Raw genomic sequence first — 19,691 nt, forward strand, 5'->3', positions numbered from 1 at the left:
TGTGGCTATGTTATTAAAACGCTGTGAATTAACAGGGTACGGTGTAACAGTTGAAATAAGGTAAACACAAAACTATATTTTGTTTATGATAATACACTGTTTCTGTTAACATAAGGTCACTTTAAGACCAAAGTGGAAAGAAAATATTCAGGGAGAACTGCATTAAATGCTGGCACATAAAACACATTAAGGTGATGCTTTGAATATATTAAAATAAATGTGTCAATGATAGCTTTTTAAATCCACCAGTATTAATACTGGTGGATTTAAAAAGCAGCAAGGGCACATTTTGAGTTCTGTTGGCTGGTTTTACTGGACTTTGAGTTGGCTTTATCACAGACCTGGCAACTTGACTGAAGCGCATTTTAGTAGGCTCGGCCATGGAACAGAGATCTGTCAGCAAAAGGTCAATCTCCATAAGGTAGCTAAAACTAATGAATAAGCAGTCAAATAGTCTGCTAAAAGTAATGGATAAACAGTTTAAATAGTTAGCTATAACTTACCTAACTTAAAGGTAGGCCTAGTTGGTAGGCTAAACAATTTAAATAGCCAGTTCAGTAACAAGACCTAGCTTAAAGACAGATTGAGTTACACAGTTGAGAACGTTTTTATGTTAGTCTACCCTTTCAACTAATTAGCCAGTTAAATGAACCCATAAATAGTTGACATAGCTACATATATACTTATAAATGGCTAACAGTGCTAGTAAAAAGTATAAAAAGGTTCAAATAGTTATGTTAACGTAATGGATGAACGATGGTTGAAACAGTTAGCTCAGTAACTAAGCTAAACAGTTAGCTAAAAGACAGAAAGGCTAACGTTACAGAGTTGAGGACGTTTTTTATCTGTTAGCCTATGCTTTCAAGCTAATTAGCCAGCTAAAACGAGCTGAAACATAGTTGACACGTGTACACTTACAAATGGCTGAAATTGATAGTTAAAAGTGTAAAACGGTTCAAATAGCTGTCTAAAAGTCGTGGATAAAGGTGTGAACCGTCTGCCTCCTGCCACTGAATGCAGAATTGACCATAGCACTGGTACAATGGTGTGATAACATTGTATTTGAATTAATTTGTGGACATGAAAGGTGCTGCTGCTGTAATATAAGCCACCGCTCTGAGAGACACGGGGAAATTGTGCCCCGACCGAAAAATCCGTTCAACAAAGCACTTCTTTTTTTAACAAATGCTGGACGAGCAACAGGGTGCCCGAAGCGGAGTAGAACGAAACCCTCTGCTAAAAATTCATCCTCCTTCTCCACATGTGGTAATGAACTGAAGCCGCCCGCTATGACTGAGCAAGATAGTTTTTTTTTGGTGGGGACATTGAAGCACCGCAGCTCGGCTTGAATCCACTCGCCCCTCGGCTAGACGGATATGGTACTTTTTTTTTTCTTCCTCTTCTTTTTAACTCTGCTCCGTCCTTCCGCGCTTTCTTCCCACGCTTATTCGCGCAGGGACAAAAAAAAAAAGAACAAAAAACACCGGGGACGATCAGCCGTCAGTGTCACAACACAAGCGGCCGGTCGGCCATCGAGTCTCAACACGCCCCGTGACCCTTTCAGAATAAAAGACGGGGGTGACGCTGTCCGTGGTACTGAAATGACTCTGCCTCACTGCCCGACGAATGAACGGTGGTTTGAATTGCTTCAGAATAAAGTGACGATGTTCCGACACTCGTTTTTTGTTTTTTTGGGGGTTTTTTTTCTTCAGAAGTGGCAGGGGGAGGCTTAAAAGTTGTGTTAAATGTCAAGATCGGGGTCAACGATGAGGAAAACATGAGTTATGTTTTTGAAAAAGTGAATGAACGGGGATGAAGACATGCCTCTGTTCTCTTGGAGAAAGAGAGAGCGAGAGAGAGAGGGAGAGAGAGAGAGAGAGAGGGAGGAAGAGAAAAGGGGGAGGGAGGAAGAGAAAAGGGGGAGGGAGTCAGTTCAAGCAGGGATAATTGAAGGAGTGGGTCACTGTTGGAAGATAACGTCCGCGCTGTGAGGAGATTCAAGAAGAAGAAGAAAGAAAAGAAAGAAAAAGGAAACCGAACCAAAGGCGCATAACAATATCGGAAGGAGGGGAGATCTGAGTCTGAGTCGGCCACCATCAGCGCTGACGTCCGGCGTTGGCAGATGCGAACAGTGTTTTTTCCTCCTCTCCTCTCTCCGGCTCTCAGCATCCAATTACAATGGACGAGCTGAGCCCGTGCGGACTCTGAAGCGCTGCTGCCCAGCGAGCAGAGCAGAGCGGAGGGCAACAATGCTCCGGCTCATCATCTATCTGCAGTGATCAGAAGTGGGATTCTCTCGTCTAATTTTTTTGTATTTTTTTTTTTATATATATTTTTTGTATTGTTTTTATTTTTATTTTTTGTATTTTCAAGTGAGGAGACCTGCCAGGATCAAGTCGACCACGCACGCCAGGGGGGGAGAAACACGGTAGGTTGCAGTTGTGCGTTAGAAGAGAAAAAAAACAAGCGCCAGTGTGCGCCTGGGATAGTGAGACACATTCCCAAAATTTTGTTTGTCAGGGATACCCCCCCCCCCCCCCCCCAAACACAAACACACACACACACAAACACATGTTGTGTACTAATACCGGGATCGCGCACTCGCACACAACAACTCTGATATGATTTAATCCCGCATGAAAGGAAGATGTGTTATTGTTTGCGTCTGTTGAAGTACGGAGCTGGCCGCTAGGCACTTTGGGAGATTATGGTACGAGAGAGCGGAACAAAAGATCTGAACGTGTTTTTATTTATTTATTTATTTTTGCGGTGAGGATTAAAAAATCCCCTCGAGAGAAGTTCTAGTGGAATGAAAACGTCGCCGCGTGACTCTCGGATAACCCCGGCGTCCAGAAAAAACCGCTCAAACTGAGAACCACTGCCCTCATTGTGTCACGGTGATGTGGGTTAATAGTGACTAATCAAACATACATGAGGCGGTGTTAGACCAAAACCTTGTCCACTCTTATTGATATGAAGGGGGTGGACAAAATATCAGAAACACCTCTCAGTGTAATGAATTGCAGTACAACGGCAGCAGAAAAAATACAGAAATTAAAGACAACTGCTGTAGATTATCCCCAGTAGCACATCCGCTTGTGTTATTATTTATTTATTATTCTGATAATAGTCTGGTGTGTGTGTGTGTGTGTGTGTGTGTGTGTGTGTGTGTCCAGCATGTGTGTGGGTGTATGTGTATGTGTGTGAATACAGTAATAGGATATAAAGCAGATACACTCAGTCGCCCGCCTTTATTATTGTTATAGGATTGTTAAGGTCACAGTTAAAGATGGTGCTGCACACTGGACTGCGTTTTTCCATTTTTTTGTCTATCTCATTTTCATAGGCAGCCCAGAGTGTTAGAGACAGCACTAACTAGAATCTCTATGCTACAGCATAGAACTGAATGACACAGTGTATCTACACAGTCTATATATCTACAGTCTGTAACAGTGTCTCAGAAGTGAATCTTAAAGGCATCATAAAAGTAGATTTTGTTGTATTGGATTACACTCATCTGTGGATCCTATAAAGAGGACATATGTATATATGCATGTAATAGTACACGATTCAACATCTGAACAGCAACAAAAACTGAACATTAAAAGCGTCTCTAATGTTGCTGTTGTTTTAGTCTGCATTCATTTTGGGCAGGCGGTGGTGATACACTGGCAGCCTAGTCTGTATCTGCCTCACATTCTATAATATTAACAAGCCAGTCATGCTGTTGTGTTGGTGTTAAGTGGTCTTGCTGTTTTTCTTATCAACGGACAATTCATAAAGGGCGATCAATTTTTTTTTTTTTAAATGAACCGTGTCACATCGGTGACGATTGTCTGTCCCACCACGCTGCAGTGCTACAACCGGGGAATCAAATTAGCACCTGCGAACCTGCCAAACGGGGTAAATGTTGGCTGTGGCGAGTGAGGATTTTCACCCGCCACCGTGACAGTTTTTTCCTATATTAATGAATGTCAGTTTTAAATAGAACTTCTCAAAAATAGTCAAGGATTGAGGTTACGTTATATGTTCCAAATCTCTACAATCAGGTACCTCTGACTCAGTGTTGAAAAGATATGAAATAGTCGAGTGGCAGACAGAGACATTAGATGTTTAGTGATCTGCAGCAGTGGCAGGTCGGGAGGTAAAGCTAGAGAGATACCTTGACATATATAAGGAAGCCCACTGGGGACTTGAAAATGAAAATGTAATAAGATTATGACAACATCGATAATGTTGGCCAGGAATCGGTCGGGCTCAAAAGAGCTGTCCGTATGCATTTGTTATAAAAAACTACGTTTTCAGTGTAACAGCACTGTCGTAAATATAAACCTGCAACACTTTCTCAGATATAATGTAGGTGCTGACTACAAAGAAAACTCATTAAGTCAGAACAATGAGTGTTATGTCTTAAAAACTTGTTTCTTGACATAAACAAGCACATAAGGCTGTGATCACTTCCACTGCAGTGCTGCTGTTTATTCCATATGGGAATCTGGCAGGAATACTACAGTGACACTGTGGGAGATGCCAGGAGGAATTCTATGTGCCACTGCAGTTAGAGCGGCATGTTTTCTCCCTCTGTCTTCTCAGCATCACAGTTTCTTCCTTAATCTCAGAGTCATGTTAATTGCTATTCTGCACATGCACCAGCGCTGAGCCCCTAGATAGGACCTTGTTTGTTTAACTCCGAGGGTGGGTTGGGGTATCTGTCTTGTGTGGACGGATGCATACGGACAAGTTGACTTCTTATGCCTGCAGAAGTCTTGAATATTTCATTGGTTACTGTCTGCCAGACAATGATGAGCAAAATCTCTCTTGGCTGTAATTGTATAGCACCCCCAATTTAGGGCTGACCTGACATCGAAACGGGCGGGACGTCGCGCATCAGCTGAAATAAGAAATGCATGAGAAAAAAGGAAGAAACTGATTACTTTTGCAATTTCTCCATTTCCCATCCATACGCCAGAACTCACAGATAACCACAATATGGGGAACATGCCAGAGTGTAATTTGACATACGTCTGACATCCATCACTTTGCCGTCAGCAGATCCCGTCACTTCCATGGCAACAAAGAAACGTAATTTATGAGGATTCAGTGACTCCTGCAGACACTGCTGCACTCACAACTGAAATGCAATCTAGTGGGATGATAAGCAATCGTTATCGAAGCATTGCAAAGCATTCATTTCATTTTTGGACACACACAAACACACACACACACACGCTTTCCCACACGCTTTTATTGCTGCTCGAGTAATACCTGCACTTTCAGCTGAACTGCCATAAAAAAGTAGTAATATTTATCCATCTGGAACATTGGGGGAAACACAATAACGCAATAGCTTAAAAGAAAACAGAATCAAATACAAATTCATTTGTGTGGAAACTTTTATTAAAAACTGGGCAAAATATTAAAATAGAAGGGACTGTTCTGTTTCTTAATAGAGGAGGAAGTGACTCCCCTTCATCCATCTTCCAACCTGTCGGATCTCATTCATCCATCACATTGTGAACCATCAGATGTGATCTGTGAGTGTGTGTGTGTGTGTGTGTGTGTGTGTGTCCATTTTTGCTTCCTCCAAACAGTCCCCCATTGCCAGTCAATGACATATAGGCCATAACAGGAACTGGGGTGCAACCAGATTGATGAAAACGGAGCGAACGAAATATAAAAATAAAAGCCCTCATTCTGCTTTGGCATAATCCACTGACTCATAAATCCTGCAGCCTGTCAGATGAAGCTGCTGTGAATGGAATGGCTCTGATCGATTGCATCAACCAACCTTGACAATAAAAATGGACTGTGTGCATGTGTGCATGTTCGAAAAAGATCAGAGAAAATAGGCATTTAAAAAAGCGGGCGGCAAGAAATGATCAGAGAACACAGGAGGGGGTTAAGTGTCAGAGAGGTGATGCTGACACAGAGCTTTCTTCTGAAATCTGAAGAGCAGGAAACACTGACAGTTCAATTTTAAAAGGTGAAGCCTGTTATCAACCTGCTGGAGGGTTCCTGCAGTAGGTCTGGATAAAACAGGGGAAAAAGATCTTGGTTGATCTTTCATTCACTTTGATTTCAATTTCCATCAACACCTATCAATTTAAAGGGGTGGTTGGTAACATTGTAAAAGCCAGCAGGAGCAAGCTAAATATTGAAAGTACCCAACCGAAAATCCCCCCACCACCTTTTTTCTTCAGACTTCCCTCCAGATCCACTCTTGTGAGACACATGTGCGTGCACTGTGCACATTGACATTGACCAGCAGGGAAATGTATTTGCCGCTAGTTCGACACATTCTATTAGCTTTCTTAGTCTGATTAATACATAAATAAACAACCGAATAGCCTACTCTTTAGTCGCGAAAGGTGGCTGCTGAACGAGGCTGTTGCCGCTGCAGCAGCTCAGTTCTTTGACTCAGGGGCTTTGTGCTTTGTGCTACTGAGTTAGTCGCTGAACGAAAGTCTCCCACTGACCCACTGTGCTTCTGAGTTAACTAACTGCTGAACAATAGGTTTACAGGCTGTGTAATGTGAGCACAGCACAACATAAAGCACGTAGGTGTGCGCTTTGTTCTTGCCTGGGTTAAAGTCTGTTCCTGTTGCAGCAACTTATTATTTGGCTGGGCCGTGGGGTGCTTTGTGCTAACTGCACTGTCGGCATAGCACAGCATTGTCATCACTAACCACATCCAAGTACAGGTCAGAAAACACCAGTCATTATCATGTTGAAGGTAAACAAAACTAAGATGGCTATTGTTAGTACTCAACGCTGTCAAACTAGTTTGTCAGTATTGAGAAATTCCTGAGCCTTTCTTGTGCCACTAACTCACTAGTAGCTTTGGCAATATAGCTGAGCCTTGTGGAGGACTCCAGTAATGGGTAGAGTGCGTGCAGAAGGTACATAGGTAGACAGGCAATTAGCCTGTCCAGTCTTTTCCTACAGGCCGGATGAGATGGCTGGATGGGCTTATTAGAGGACTGCAGCGGCCACAGTCACTGAACTTTTTAGTTTTGATTTGTCAGAGCATTGAGTCATCGATCGCTGTCTGGAAGTTAAGAGAGTTGCTAGAGATTTAACAAAGGATGACTGTAGAATAACTTACCAACCCTAGGTTTAGAGGGATGTTTTGGGAAATATACTAATTATCCAGCAATAGCCATTAACCAGATTAACCAGATTAACCATAGATAGATAATAAAAATCTATCTATCTATCTATCTATCTATCTATCTATCTATCTATCTATCTATCTATCTATCTATCTATCTATCTATCTATCCATCTACCTAACTACCTACCTACTTACCTACTTACCTATCTATTTATCTATCTATCATGCCATCCAGCCTTCCAGCCAGCCAGCCAGCCAGAAAAAGCCTGCAGGTTACCAGCAGACTGGAAAACTCGGGGAAGCGGTGAGCCTGAGCCAGTGAACAGGTACAAACAAACAATTGTTTAAAACTCTTGTAACAATTTTTGTGTTCCTTGTGTGTTCCTGGCTAAGCTAAATTGGTTGTAGCTTCAGATTGAAAGGATATATGGATATGGGGTTTGGATGTCTTCATCTAACTCATCAAATAAACATATTTACCAAAATGAAAATTACTCCTGTCCATTTTGAGACCCCCCACCAAGAGGATTTGTAAATTGTAAGTAATGGCAATATTAAGAGTTAAAAAAAATCATTTGCTAATCCCTTTTATCCATTCCATTATCTATACTTATCCTTTGGAGGGCCGCGGAGGGCTAGAGTTGTTCCCAGCTGACGATGGGCGAGAGGTGAATTTATCCTGAGGCTACACATAGAGACAACAATTCACACCGATAGGCAGTTAACCTAACTTGCACTTGCTTTGGACTGCGGGAGGAAGCTGGAGCACCCGGAGGTTACCCACGCAGGCACAACACGCGAACATGCACACTCCAAACAGAGAGGCTGGCGTGTTCGAAGATGGAAAGACCAGTAATAATCCATCGATGACAACGAATTCTGGGTTGCCAGGTTGTGTGACATTCTTTTTGCTGGTCGTACTTTTTTTCCCCAGTGTACTGCAATCATTCTGGAAAACAATTTAAAACTGCCAGGAAGTGATATGAAAACTATCCCAAAGTCAAATTGTTGTTTCTGTAGTTTGTTAACCTTAATAGCCATTCCTTTTTTTACCACCATACCGTACTCCGCCAAAGCACTCTCAGTCCTGCTGTGTGTTTAGCTCTGTTTTAAGCTAGTGTCGCTAGCTGTTAGCTCACTTAGCCACACACTGGTCTCTGCCGCTGACCATCTGCTGTCAGCTAACAGCTAACTAGCTCTGCTCAAGCCAATGTCAGCGCAGATTTGTTGTTCACAAAGTAGCATTATCAGGGAAAAAACACGCCGTGTCTCCTGTTGTTGGTGAGTTTACTGCGTCCTTTTGGAATTTAACACATAATATTTTTCGATCTAAGTAGCCAGCCAGTGTTAGTAACTGTTGTAGCAGCATGTGATGTGACAGCGCTTGGTTCAGCTTGTCATTCGCTAACCGAATACTCATACATATCAGAACCCCGTTTGTCTCTAACACATTTTCTATCGTGGCTGTGATGACGGGGCGCTCTTAGTCTCGAGCCCTGTGAAGCGTAATGAGTTGTTAACAAATTCTTCTGCAGCCCTTTTCTGGAGGGTGAATGTCTTGCAGGTCAATCAGTCGGATGGATTTTTTATAACCTAGCAACCCAAATAATTGTCCTTAATAATGACTTCTAATTGATCTGTAAGGCTCTAGTTTAATGACTTATTAACTTTTAATAAAGCCGCTATGTACCATTTATAAATCATTTGTAAAGGATGTGGGATAACAGTGGTTTCCAGAAATGCAGCTTGTTAGAGATCCAAGGAAAGTGTTTGAGACATGTGACTGCGGTTGTGTGGGCTTCTCCCTCTCATTCTGTTCAGGCATTTAGCAAACAGACTGGCAGCAGTTTCTCGCAAATTGTGTTGTCTCAGAAAGAAAAGGAAAAAAAAGGAACCTCATTAGATGCGGTCACCTGTTTTTTTTAATCTATACAAATAACTTCCTTTCCAAGAGCAATATGATTTCTGCAGTTTCTACTTCAGTTGTTTTTGAAGTCATACATTTTTTACACAGCTTTTTGTTGTGTTGCCTCTGCTTAGTCATGCAGATAAAGAATGCATTTTAGCAGAAAGGAAGCCCAGACCGACAAAGGAGAGGTTTCAAATCTCTTTTTTAGGCCTTGGAGCAACGACGACGTCTCGTTTACGGTCGAACCCCCCGCGCAAAGAAAAGTGCACGAAAGTAAATCCTGTGTGGATAATGGTTATCGATTATGCGGTCGTGCAGTTGCCATAGCACCTTTACCTCTCAATTATCAGATGCAAATCAAATTAGAGTGCAGGAATGCCGACACAAAAACTCGCCGAACCTCGCAAAATGGTTCATTTTTCTTAATCACCCATGAGTCGTTGCACCAATGGTCGCAGTGTGAGCTCGGCTGTTCACTGTGCATGCAGTGAAAAGTGTGAAGCCTTGTAAAGCATCATGTCGGCCTAGACAAAATCAGAGTTTTTTTTTTTCTGGGTTGCTGTGAGCCTCCGTGCAGTTTATATCAATAACCTCTGAGCTTTTGCGCCGGCCAGCTTACATTAGCAACAACAACAGTCTCCACAGCGCAGACAGAGCTGTCACAGCAGTTTGTCATGTGAAGATGTGAAGATTTATCGAGTTCGTCTAAGCACGGGGAGACGGAGGGAGGGTTTTAGACTAAATGCTCCGCTGGGAGGGAGAGGTGGCAGAGTGCTGCTGCTGCTGCTGCTGCTCACAGGGTGATTCTGCTTGAAGTAGCCTGACACTGAGCTCCAAACGTACACTCACACACACACACACACACATACACACGCACAGAAAAGCTACTTGGCTCGAGGCGACATGCACTCATTTACTTTGTTTCTCTTCAACACAGACATTTACAAATACAGCCCCCACGAGACCCCCCTCCACATCTGCTTTCATGGGTGAAAATCAATGGCTGCAGAGCCCAGCTGGACAAAGTAGTCGTGGAAAAATAAAGAAATCAATGCAGGCTTATTAGCTGAGCAGAGCTTCCTTTACCGCTGACACCGAAATATGTGTGAGTGTGTGTGAAGAGTGCGTGTTCGGCTGCCAGTTTGTATCTGACTCGGTCTGTGTCTGTGAATGATGATGGCTGCTGCCGGTGGTTGTTGGAGGGATTTGCGAGCACATAAGCATGTGTGTGTCTCCCTGCGTGTGTGTGTCTGCCCGTCAGAGTGTGTGTCCCTGAACGATGGTGGCTAGTGCTTGTGTACAAGTGCTACTTTGTAAGCGTGCTCTGCATGTTTATGGTGTGTGTCTGTGTGTGTTTCCTGCGTGCATGCTTGAGACGATCGCTCAAAGTCAGTGTGTTACTCTTGGGTTAGTGCCACAGCATTCTCCCTTTGCCTTGGCCTCAGTCTATTTGCGGACAAAAGGATGCTGAGAGACAAATGATTTAACACCTGTCAGTCAGAGCAGGAGGACGAGAGATGAGAAAAAGAAAGAGGTCAGAGATGGGGAAGGGGGGGGGGAAATGATGGGAGGCTCACAGACAAAGTGTGAGAGGAAGCGGGTGAGGAAAATGGGAGAAAGCAGAGGCAAAAAAGTTCAAGCGGGGAGAGAGAGAGAGAGAGAGAGTTGGACTAAAAGAGAATTTAAGATTTAGCTCTGGGTGATCACATAGCTCAAGTCCCTGTGAGCAATTTTCCTACGGGAAATGACAGCCTCTGTTTCTGTAGAGTTGTTTGCCTAACACCACCTCACATGAGCCATGCCCGGCCTTCAGGCGCAGACCTTCCCTCATAACAAGGGTTACCATAACAACGGACGAGGCCGACCTGTGCCGGTGGCAGCGCAGGGATGTGAACTTTGCTTCTGCCTCCAGCACTCTGGCTGCCTGCTGCACCTCAGACATATCAACACATACCCAAGAAAAAAAAAAAAAAAAAAAAAAAAAAAGGAGGAAAATCATCACAGATCCATGTTGATTTCCTTTTTTTTTTTTCTTCTTCTTTTTTTTCATGTCTGTGTCCTGAATGTTTGGCCAGCCGGGCTGTGATTGTTCAGCGGCGGATGATTTGTGAGGGGTGTGAAAACAAAGCACTATGTCAAGAATAAAAGAGACCAGTGTAATTTCAGAAATGCCCAAATAAACAAACTCCGAGCTGCTCTGAAGTCCGGTGCAAAATGATGTTTACTGAGCCGCGCTGTGTGGACGGATGTTGGGGAGGCTGAGGCTGATTCTGAATGCTGAGCGGGTTTCCGCGTGATGTGCAATTTATTAGATTTCCCTTGGCATTTGTTGACTGACATCTGCCGCGGCTGGTCCTCCCAGTCGCTTCCTTTCAACGCTCCAATCTATGTACACAACATTAGGGCCCTAATCATCCTATTTACACATTTTCACACAGTCAATAGAGATATATTGCTGACCTGGTTTTTTTTCTAACAACCAAACAAAGCGGCCCCCCCACCCCTCCATGAGAGCGTCGACGGCGCCGAGAGCGGCTTAGCTAACAAGCATCTGATTGTGCAGATTACGCGTGTTCCACAGAGGATTACTGGGACTGAAATGAACAAATTGACCTCTTACTGCTCCCACATCAGCATCACAAAAGATGAGCGCGAGGGCAAACTGTATCTGAAGAGAGAAGTCGCAGTCAGCAGCATTATTTGAAGAAGCAGCCTACCCGAGGAGTGGTGGTATTTTTGTCTCCGTCTCCTCTCTGTGTGCAGACCCTGATGACTCCATAGGTCGTCCTCGTCTCTACGTCTCGTCAGGCTTTTTTACCAACGGTGAAACGAGCGGAGGGGGGGGGGGGAGAAAAAATGCATTAGCTTTTTTCTCTACCTGGCAGGATGTCTTTTTGCATTGATGTTGGTCTCATATTCTAACAACAAATAACATCCTGTTCGCGTTTATTCTTAGCCGAGGGCGAGCGAGTACCTCCCTCTCTGGTTGCCTTCTGACACTTTTCAAGTCAAAGCTATTTAAAAGTCATCTCGCTGTGAGAAGTAACGGAAGCTCAATGACAGACCAAGGCCTCCTTCACAATTCAATTTTTTATTTTTTTTTTTTGCTGCTTTCTCTAACTAACAATGGAACACATCATTTCAGTCCACGCCTGTTTGGCGAGCTCCAGAGAGAAAATGGCATGCTTTTGTTAATAAGCGTCTCTGTTTTTTGCTGAGAGCCGATGATTGAACGGCTTATGTAGGTCACATTGTATTAATCTAGCGGGCTATCCTCCTAAATGCGCCCTAAATCAAACATGCCATATTAAAACCCAGTTCATTGCTCATTTGCTCAATAATGAAGTGTGTCTGCACTCAGAATGACTTCTGAGCGACTGCAATAGTGATCCGGCTGCTTTCCTCCCGCCTGGACATTAAATTACTGTTCTGGATTAGAACGTTGTAAATGAGACATGCTTGATATCAATCTGACAGAGCAGTTCAAACACCCAGCGAGCTGAATATTTATCAGTCACAGTTTATTTCAGACGCAGGACTCTTTCATCACTTAGCTGTAATGAGATCTGTGTGCATTCCAACAATTAATAAACTAGAAGGATCTCCCCACCATTCAGAGCGACATGTAAATGCTATCAATTATCTGTCTGGGTGATTCCGCAATCTTAAGCAAACTAGAGATTTCACAAGACAGACAAGCTTAATGGGATAGGGAGGCACGGCCGCGGTGCGCATGAATGTTGATGGGGACGATGTGAGACTTTAGACTGGATCAGGGAGACGTCTGCTTCTCTTCCTGGATGGAGACTCGCTCGAGCAGCAAAGCACAGTAAATCTACCTGCTGTCACTGGAGCAGAGTGACGGATCCAGTGCGACATTTCGACACGTGTGCTATCTCCAGCCCTGCGGTATCTTCATGAGATCTGCTGCAGATGAACTATGTTGAGCACTGCCGGGCCACATGATGCTGGACAGCAAAAGTCTGATGTGAACAGTCGAGCGGAACAATAAAATCCCTTCTGGGCTGCATAGAAATAAAAGGAAGTGCATGGGTGGGTTGTTCTGTGATGGGTTTATATCAAAGGGAGATATCGCTGCGAGGTGCAGCGAGCAAGCCAACGCTGATGGGTTTTGATCAGATGATTAGTGCTGGCTACCACTTGAGATTTGCTTTGAGGAGGTAAATGTGGTTTCAGAGATTACAGGGGTCTAAATAGCAGCCTCTACCTCTTTGCGGCGCATTTGCACATGCGTGCATGTCTTCGAAAGACAAAGAGAGAGAGAGCCCGAAATAGAGGGAGAGTGTGTGTGTGTGTTTGCGCATGCATTAAAAAGACAAGAGAGAGGTCCTTGAGGCAACCTGCACATCTTTTTATCACATCTTTAATTAATTGAAGCCCATAATAGAAGCTGCTGCAATTCCACTGAATAGACACGTAGCTGAATGGAAAAAAGGCTGCGATGAGGAGATACTCTCCCTCTTGCGTTTTTTTAATCAACCCTTCCTTGGCATTTCACAGTCATCTGCTTATGCAACATATGTGCAGCTAATGTCAATCTTAGCTTTGGCGATAAAACACAAAGCCCAGCTAAGTCGTTGGAAATGTGGTGTTATGTCTGTGCAAACCATGGACATGATGAAAAATTAAATTTCTTCTTCTTCTTCTTCTTCTTCTTCTTATCATTATTATTATTATTATTATTATTATTATTATTATTATTATTATTATTATTATTGTTGGCCTTTTATGGCTATTTTTAGACAGGACAGGCAAAGAGTGACAGGACACGGGGAGAGAGAGAGAGAGAGAGGGGACACCTGCAGCAAAGGGCCACAGGCTGGAATGGAGCCCGGGCTGCTGCAGTGAGGATGCAGCCTCTGTACATTGGTGCACGCTCTACCAGCTGTACATCTCATCACTACTTTTCATCTTGTGACATTGCCGTGCTTCTGATCTGGCTAGGTTAAGTCACAATAACGACCAGGTTAGGGTTAGGAAAACATCAAGTTTTTGCTTGAAATACAGTTGAATATGTGCCGACTTCCCGTCAAAAAACACACCTGGAAATTGTCCCGAGGTCTTCTTAAAATCACCTGTGATGTCTCGCATCAGCCCAAGCGCCAGCATAAGCATGTTTCTTTATGGGGCAACTTGCCGTTTGTTTGCTTCTTTATTCTCTGTATAGGCTGCGTTATTCTCTGTATAGGCTGCGGCACAAAAACACTTGGTTAGGGTCAGGAAAGCTTCATGCGCTGGCTTAAAATACCTGTTTTTAGCTTTTACTCATGAATGGTGATGGATCCTGGGAAAATGGCAGGTGTCGGTCATCAGAAAAAACACTGAAAATATCTGCAGTTCTTAAAAAAACGCGGTTTTGATGTGGAAACAGATGGAAATGTCACGATGACTCCTTAAAAACACACACTTGTTTTGTCAGCACTTAAGCTGGAAATGCCTTTGAAAATATCCAGCGGTCGGACTCGAACTTCGGTCAGCCATTTGGCAGCCTTGTTGGCTCGTTATAACACCACCACCTTCACCTTATTCTGTGACAGGTGGCTAATAAGCACATAAAGTGAAAGTGATATGCAATGTTTGGTACACATGTCAACCTTGGACGTTACTGTGGTTTGCAGAAACGGTCACAGGCTCAACAGCCTTCTTTCTTCATTAAACCACCCTCTCCTCCAGCGCCTGATCTGAGGGTCTGGTCATAATGTTAACATAATGTGACACATTATGTAGAAATGTCAATATGGTGCGTAGCCTTTGACAGGTATAAATGTGGATCACCATTCACTGCCAACACTTTATTCTCCTAAGTGGGCCGCACTGCTGTGAAGTAAAAAAAGGTCTGGTGCTGTAATCGATCTGAGTGATGGATGCTTACTCTCCTCCCTTCTTCCACCTTCTCTCTCCAGGTTTTGTCTCTGAAATTCGACTGCGAAACCACCATGGCCCTCTTGCGGTTTTCCAGACTCGTCCTAGTCCTCCTGGCCGTCATCCCTCAACTGTCCGTGGGATGCCCGTCCGGCTGCCGCTGCTACAGCCTCACGGTGGAGTGCGGATCTCTTGGGCTCAAAGAAATCCCAAAGGGTGTCCTCTCGGTGACTGAGGTCAGTTGGCCGATCGACATTAAGTTAGGGCGCTGGCTGCCGGAGCGTTGCTGCCGACCCCATCCCTCCTGCTTCAGTGGCTTTGTATCAATTGACTCCCTCTCTGATCCATTCTTATTACCCTGAAATGATTGTGGTTAATCAATTCGCCGTGACCCCCTTTGATGTAAGCCTGAGGGAGGGGCTGCGCTGCCGGCTGTGTAATTATTCATTCTTGCTCAGAAAGTGACTCTTGCACACCCTCTGATCATCTGCTGAGAAGATGTTTAACATTACACCGTCTTTTCCTCTCGGGTGCGGGCCCCCCAACATTACCGCAGCTCATGAATATTAATGGGAAGCATGTCCTGGATAAATTGTTCCATTAACCTCAATCAGCAGGTCTATCTCGTCGATCACACTTTACCTCACGGCCTGTGTTTGCTTCTTCGAAAAAACATCGCCAATGAATGCACATGACCAATCAAGCAAAGCATGCATTATGGATCAAACGCGCACTCTCGTGTTGCTCCAATCACTCAAAACTGTTTTTCTCTCCAAGATGTTTGCTGACAAGGTCTGTGATTTCTGCAGCATTTGGCAAAAGAACCACTGAGCCAATAAAAAAGGAAAAATGCTGCACTAACCACAGTGTCGCTCTTTATTATCACGATCCTCAACTAGCTCCTTCCACATTGTCTGTTTGCCTACATTAACATATATCCAGAGCTCTGCACAGCCCGCGGAGTGCAGATAGCTCTAACGGTGGCCCCGTTGTTAATGTAATCTCTCAAGAATACATTTTTCTACCCGGTGAGCACAGCGCAGCAACAGGCCACGCTCGCTTTCTCGTACAAAACAAACCACCAACTCAAACACCGCAACTCCCCCTCTGCATCTCTAATGCAATCACTGTGACCACTCTGATAATTTCATTCGTCTCGCCTTCAGACCATCTTCCTCCAGGACAACGCCATAGTGCAGATCCGTCTTCAGGACCTGACTCGACTGGGCAGCCTCCATTATCTCTATCTTCAGAATAATAGCATCTCGGCGCTGGAGCCTGGGGCGTTTCACAGCCAGAGCCAGCTGCTGGAGCTGGCGCTTAACGGCAACCTCATCCACCTGGTCACCCCGGACATGTTCCGGGGTCTGGAGCACCTCAGGATCCTGTACCTCGCCGGGAACCAGATCACCCGAGTGCAAGATCACACCTTCAGGGGATTGCAGGTTGGCGAGCCGACAGAATGAATGAATGGATGAATGGACAAGATGGTGGATGGATGAAAAGCTATGTTTAATGCTCATTTAATCCTTTTTGGTTAAGTGAAAAAAGCATTGGCCAGGAAGGCTAAAGCTATTCCAAAATAGGATGCCTTTTTGTGGATTATATAGAATGACGCCCACAAACTGTAAATCCAATTCATGGCAACATGTCTGACTAATCCCTACCATAGAGTAATACAGTACAGTACTGAGTCAGGTGGACATGAGTCATACATTTGACATTTCTTTTCTTTCCCACTTTAACTTTCCCCCTTTTCCTTCCTCTGCTCTCCGTCATGTTTTTTTTCCGTCTGCAGCGTCTGCAAGAACTCCACCTGCAAGAAAACAGCATCGAGCTGCTGGCGGAGCAAGCTCTGTCCGGCTTGTCATCCCTGGCTCTGTTGGACCTCAGCAAAAATCACCTCCGCACCCTGGGCGCCTCGTCGCTCAAACCACTAGTCAGCCTGCAGGTGCTCCGCGTCACAGGTATGCAAAGCGAAGCCATTATGTCTTGATGTAATGTCGTGATCCTTTAGGATTCAATTGACGTCAAAGTGCCCCGAAATAACTGACACTGCCCAAGAAACGCACTGCAACAGTCACAACCAAACGAGCTCATGTCATTGAGAATGAAGTGCCCTTAAACATATTTTACACATCAAAGGGTTTCACCCAACCATAACATTTAATGAGAAAGAAAGCCCTTGAAGACACAAACAAAAAATAGAATAAATAAATGACTCAAAGGAACAGTCTCCCTATTCAGGACAATAAGAGCTTAAACAAAGTTGAAATCATAAGGAAAAAGAAAAAGCTTCACAAACTATCTCACCTCAAGGGCCATTCAGCAGCTTTTAGGTTTTTCAGTTATTTGGAGTTTTGCGCAGTTTTTATGGAATAAAAACAAATTCTGATTACCTCAGTGACTTCTTCTTCACCTTGGCTTGCGTTTGATACTTGACTTTGAAAACAGCAGTCAACATGAACTATCCCACCCCTAGGTCCAGTGTTTTAGATTGCGTTTTCAGTCTTATCAGATGTCTTTATGAGCAGATGGTGTTTGATCAGTTGTTATGGAATTGCTCAAATGTCCATGATTCCTGAGTTCATCAAACAATATCATACATTTGGTTCACCCCTGTCCCTAATCTGCTTCGATGTATTACCTCCAGAGAACCCGTGGCGCTGTGACTGTGCCCTGGGCTGGCTGAGAACCTGGATCAGAGAAGATGGACAGCGTCTGCTGAGCTCCGCCGAACAGCGTCGCCTGATGTGCTCTGAACCGCCTCGCCTTTCCCACCTAAGCCTGGTGGAGGTGGCTCCCAACAGCCTGGTGTGCATCCCTCCCGTGGTGCAACTGGAGCCTAGCCACCTGACTGTGCGACTGGGGGAGAGCCTCCGCGTCTCCTGCCAGGCCTCAGGATACCCTCAGCCGCAGGTTACCTGGAAAAAAGCCTCCCATGGCAAGCCCCAGTTATCGCCTCGAGGCCTGGTTCAAGAGTTGGGACCCAACGGAGAGCTCTTCAGGCCGGGGGCTGGAGGAGTGGTGACAGCCCTGCCCAGCAGTGGACGGATCAAGGTCGAGGGTGCTGGAGGAGTCCAGGGTCTCGTGCGTGGAGCTGAAGAGGGAGGCGAGAGAGACAGCTTTGATCCGGACATGGGCAGCGGCATGCTATTCCTCAGCAATGTGACTGTAGCGCATGCTGGGCGTTACGAGTGCGAAGCCTGGAACCCCGGCGGCGTCGCTAAGGTTACCTTTCATCTAGCCGTCAACATGTCCTCTTCTTCCTACTCATCCCATTTCTGGCCTCGTGTAAACACGCACTCCTTTGTTTCCTCTTCATCCAACACCCTCTATCAGCCAGAGGTTCTGGATGTTAGCCAGGAGCCGCTCTACGAACAGGACAGCATGGACTTCAACGCTTTGGGTCCTGCTACCCAGACCGCCATTGCTGTTGGCATCTCCTTGCTGGCACTCACTGCCATTCTCCTCCTGATCATGATCTACACTCGTCACCAGCAATACCGCAAAGAAGAAGGCGGCTCCTACTGCACCAGCAAGGAGGAGAGCATCCTCTACGTCAACGACTACTCCGATGGACCCACCACCTTCGCGCAGTTGGAGGAGTACCGCGACGACCACGGCCACGAGATGTACGTACTCAACAGGACCAAGCCCGTCATGGGCTCCGCTTCATCCAGGTGTCCCATGATGAGCGGGTTCGTCCAGCAGAAAGGTATGAAGGAGGCCCTACTGGACCACGAAATGGTGCAGACTCTGACCAGATCAGGGGGAATGGGGCTGCGCAGGAATCCAGCAGACGGAGGAGAGGGACCCCTGACAACAGACCCAGAGGAGCTCTTCCTCAGTCAGAGCCTCCTCTTCGGATCACAGGTTGCCTACGAGATCCACTGCTAAGAGGTTTTACTTGCTCTCTAACGCGAAACGATACGATGACGGACTTAATTAAAGACATTAAAGGGAATCACCTTGGCACAATGATTTGAAGCATCAGATTATTATGTGGTCTTAAAAAGAGGATTTGTGTGTGAAGAAGAGTGTGAGTTAGTGGTTGCCGGGGGAAACCTGGATGACAATCAGCCTCTCGGAGATCCTCGTGTGATTGATTGTATGACATTAAGATGGGTCAGAGGGATGAACAGTTATAATTGAAGGGAAAATAATAACTGAACCGTACCTTTCCGTCTCAAAATCACCCCTTTAAGGAAAATTTACAAGTTGCTAACATTATCAGAAGTGGTTTGTAAGACTAACTTAAATCCTCACAGAAGAGGCTGAGACTGTGCAGGCAACTAACAATACGGATTAAAACAACGATTCATATTTTATACTTAATCTTTTTGTTTTTTTCTGTTTCGGGTTTTGTTTTGTGTGTTTTGTCAGTGTTTTGTGTATATATTACAAAGCTAATTTTCACTGTGAAGTACAGTTGTTGTGTGGACCTTGTTGCAGTTCCCAATAGAATTAGACCTACACCGATCCTCTTACTGAAACGGCATTGGCTTTACCCATATGTGTGAGTGGGCGTAGGTGGGTGGATTGTTTAGAGAGGTTTATTTTGAATGCAGACGCAAGCCTTGGTTTTTTTTTGTTTTGTTTCTACCACAGCATTGTATTCCTTGATGTTAACATGTCTTAATTTTTCTACTTATTATTTATTGTCTGTATTTGAATCTTTGGCAGAATTAATTCCATTAACACCAGTCTGTAAGAACCATTCTACTGTGAATATTGTACATTTTGTCCTCGGTTTCTACATAATAAAATGTATTTTAAAAGTTT

At 44.6% G+C, this 19,691-nt stretch overlaps 1 protein-coding gene across 2 annotated transcripts; it reads left to right on the forward strand.

Moving 5' to 3' along the window:
• The first annotated feature begins 1,925 nt into the window (after positions 1–1,925).
• Positions 1,926–19,691, forward strand: lrrc24 (leucine rich repeat containing 24). Of its 2 annotated transcripts, XM_030401500.1 has the most exons (6): positions 1,926–2,428; positions 7,350–7,440; positions 14,948–15,142; positions 16,073–16,351; positions 16,705–16,873; positions 17,560–19,691. In XM_030401500.1, exons 3-6 carry the CDS (start codon positions 14,981–14,983, stop codon positions 18,804–18,806), a joined length of 1,857 nt encoding a protein of 618 aa, XP_030257360.1. In that variant the 5' UTR covers positions 1,926–2,428; positions 7,350–7,440; positions 14,948–14,980; the 3' UTR covers positions 18,807–19,691. The 2 variants fall into 2 exon arrangements, with proteins under 2 accessions (XP_030257360.1, XP_030257361.1); XM_030401501.1 differs by lacking the exon at positions 7,350–7,440.

Source organism: Sparus aurata, chromosome 21 (assembly GCF_900880675.1).
Source record: "Sparus aurata chromosome 21, fSpaAur1.1, whole genome shotgun sequence".
NCBI classification, from domain to species: domain Eukaryota; kingdom Metazoa; phylum Chordata; class Actinopteri; order Spariformes; family Sparidae; genus Sparus; species Sparus aurata.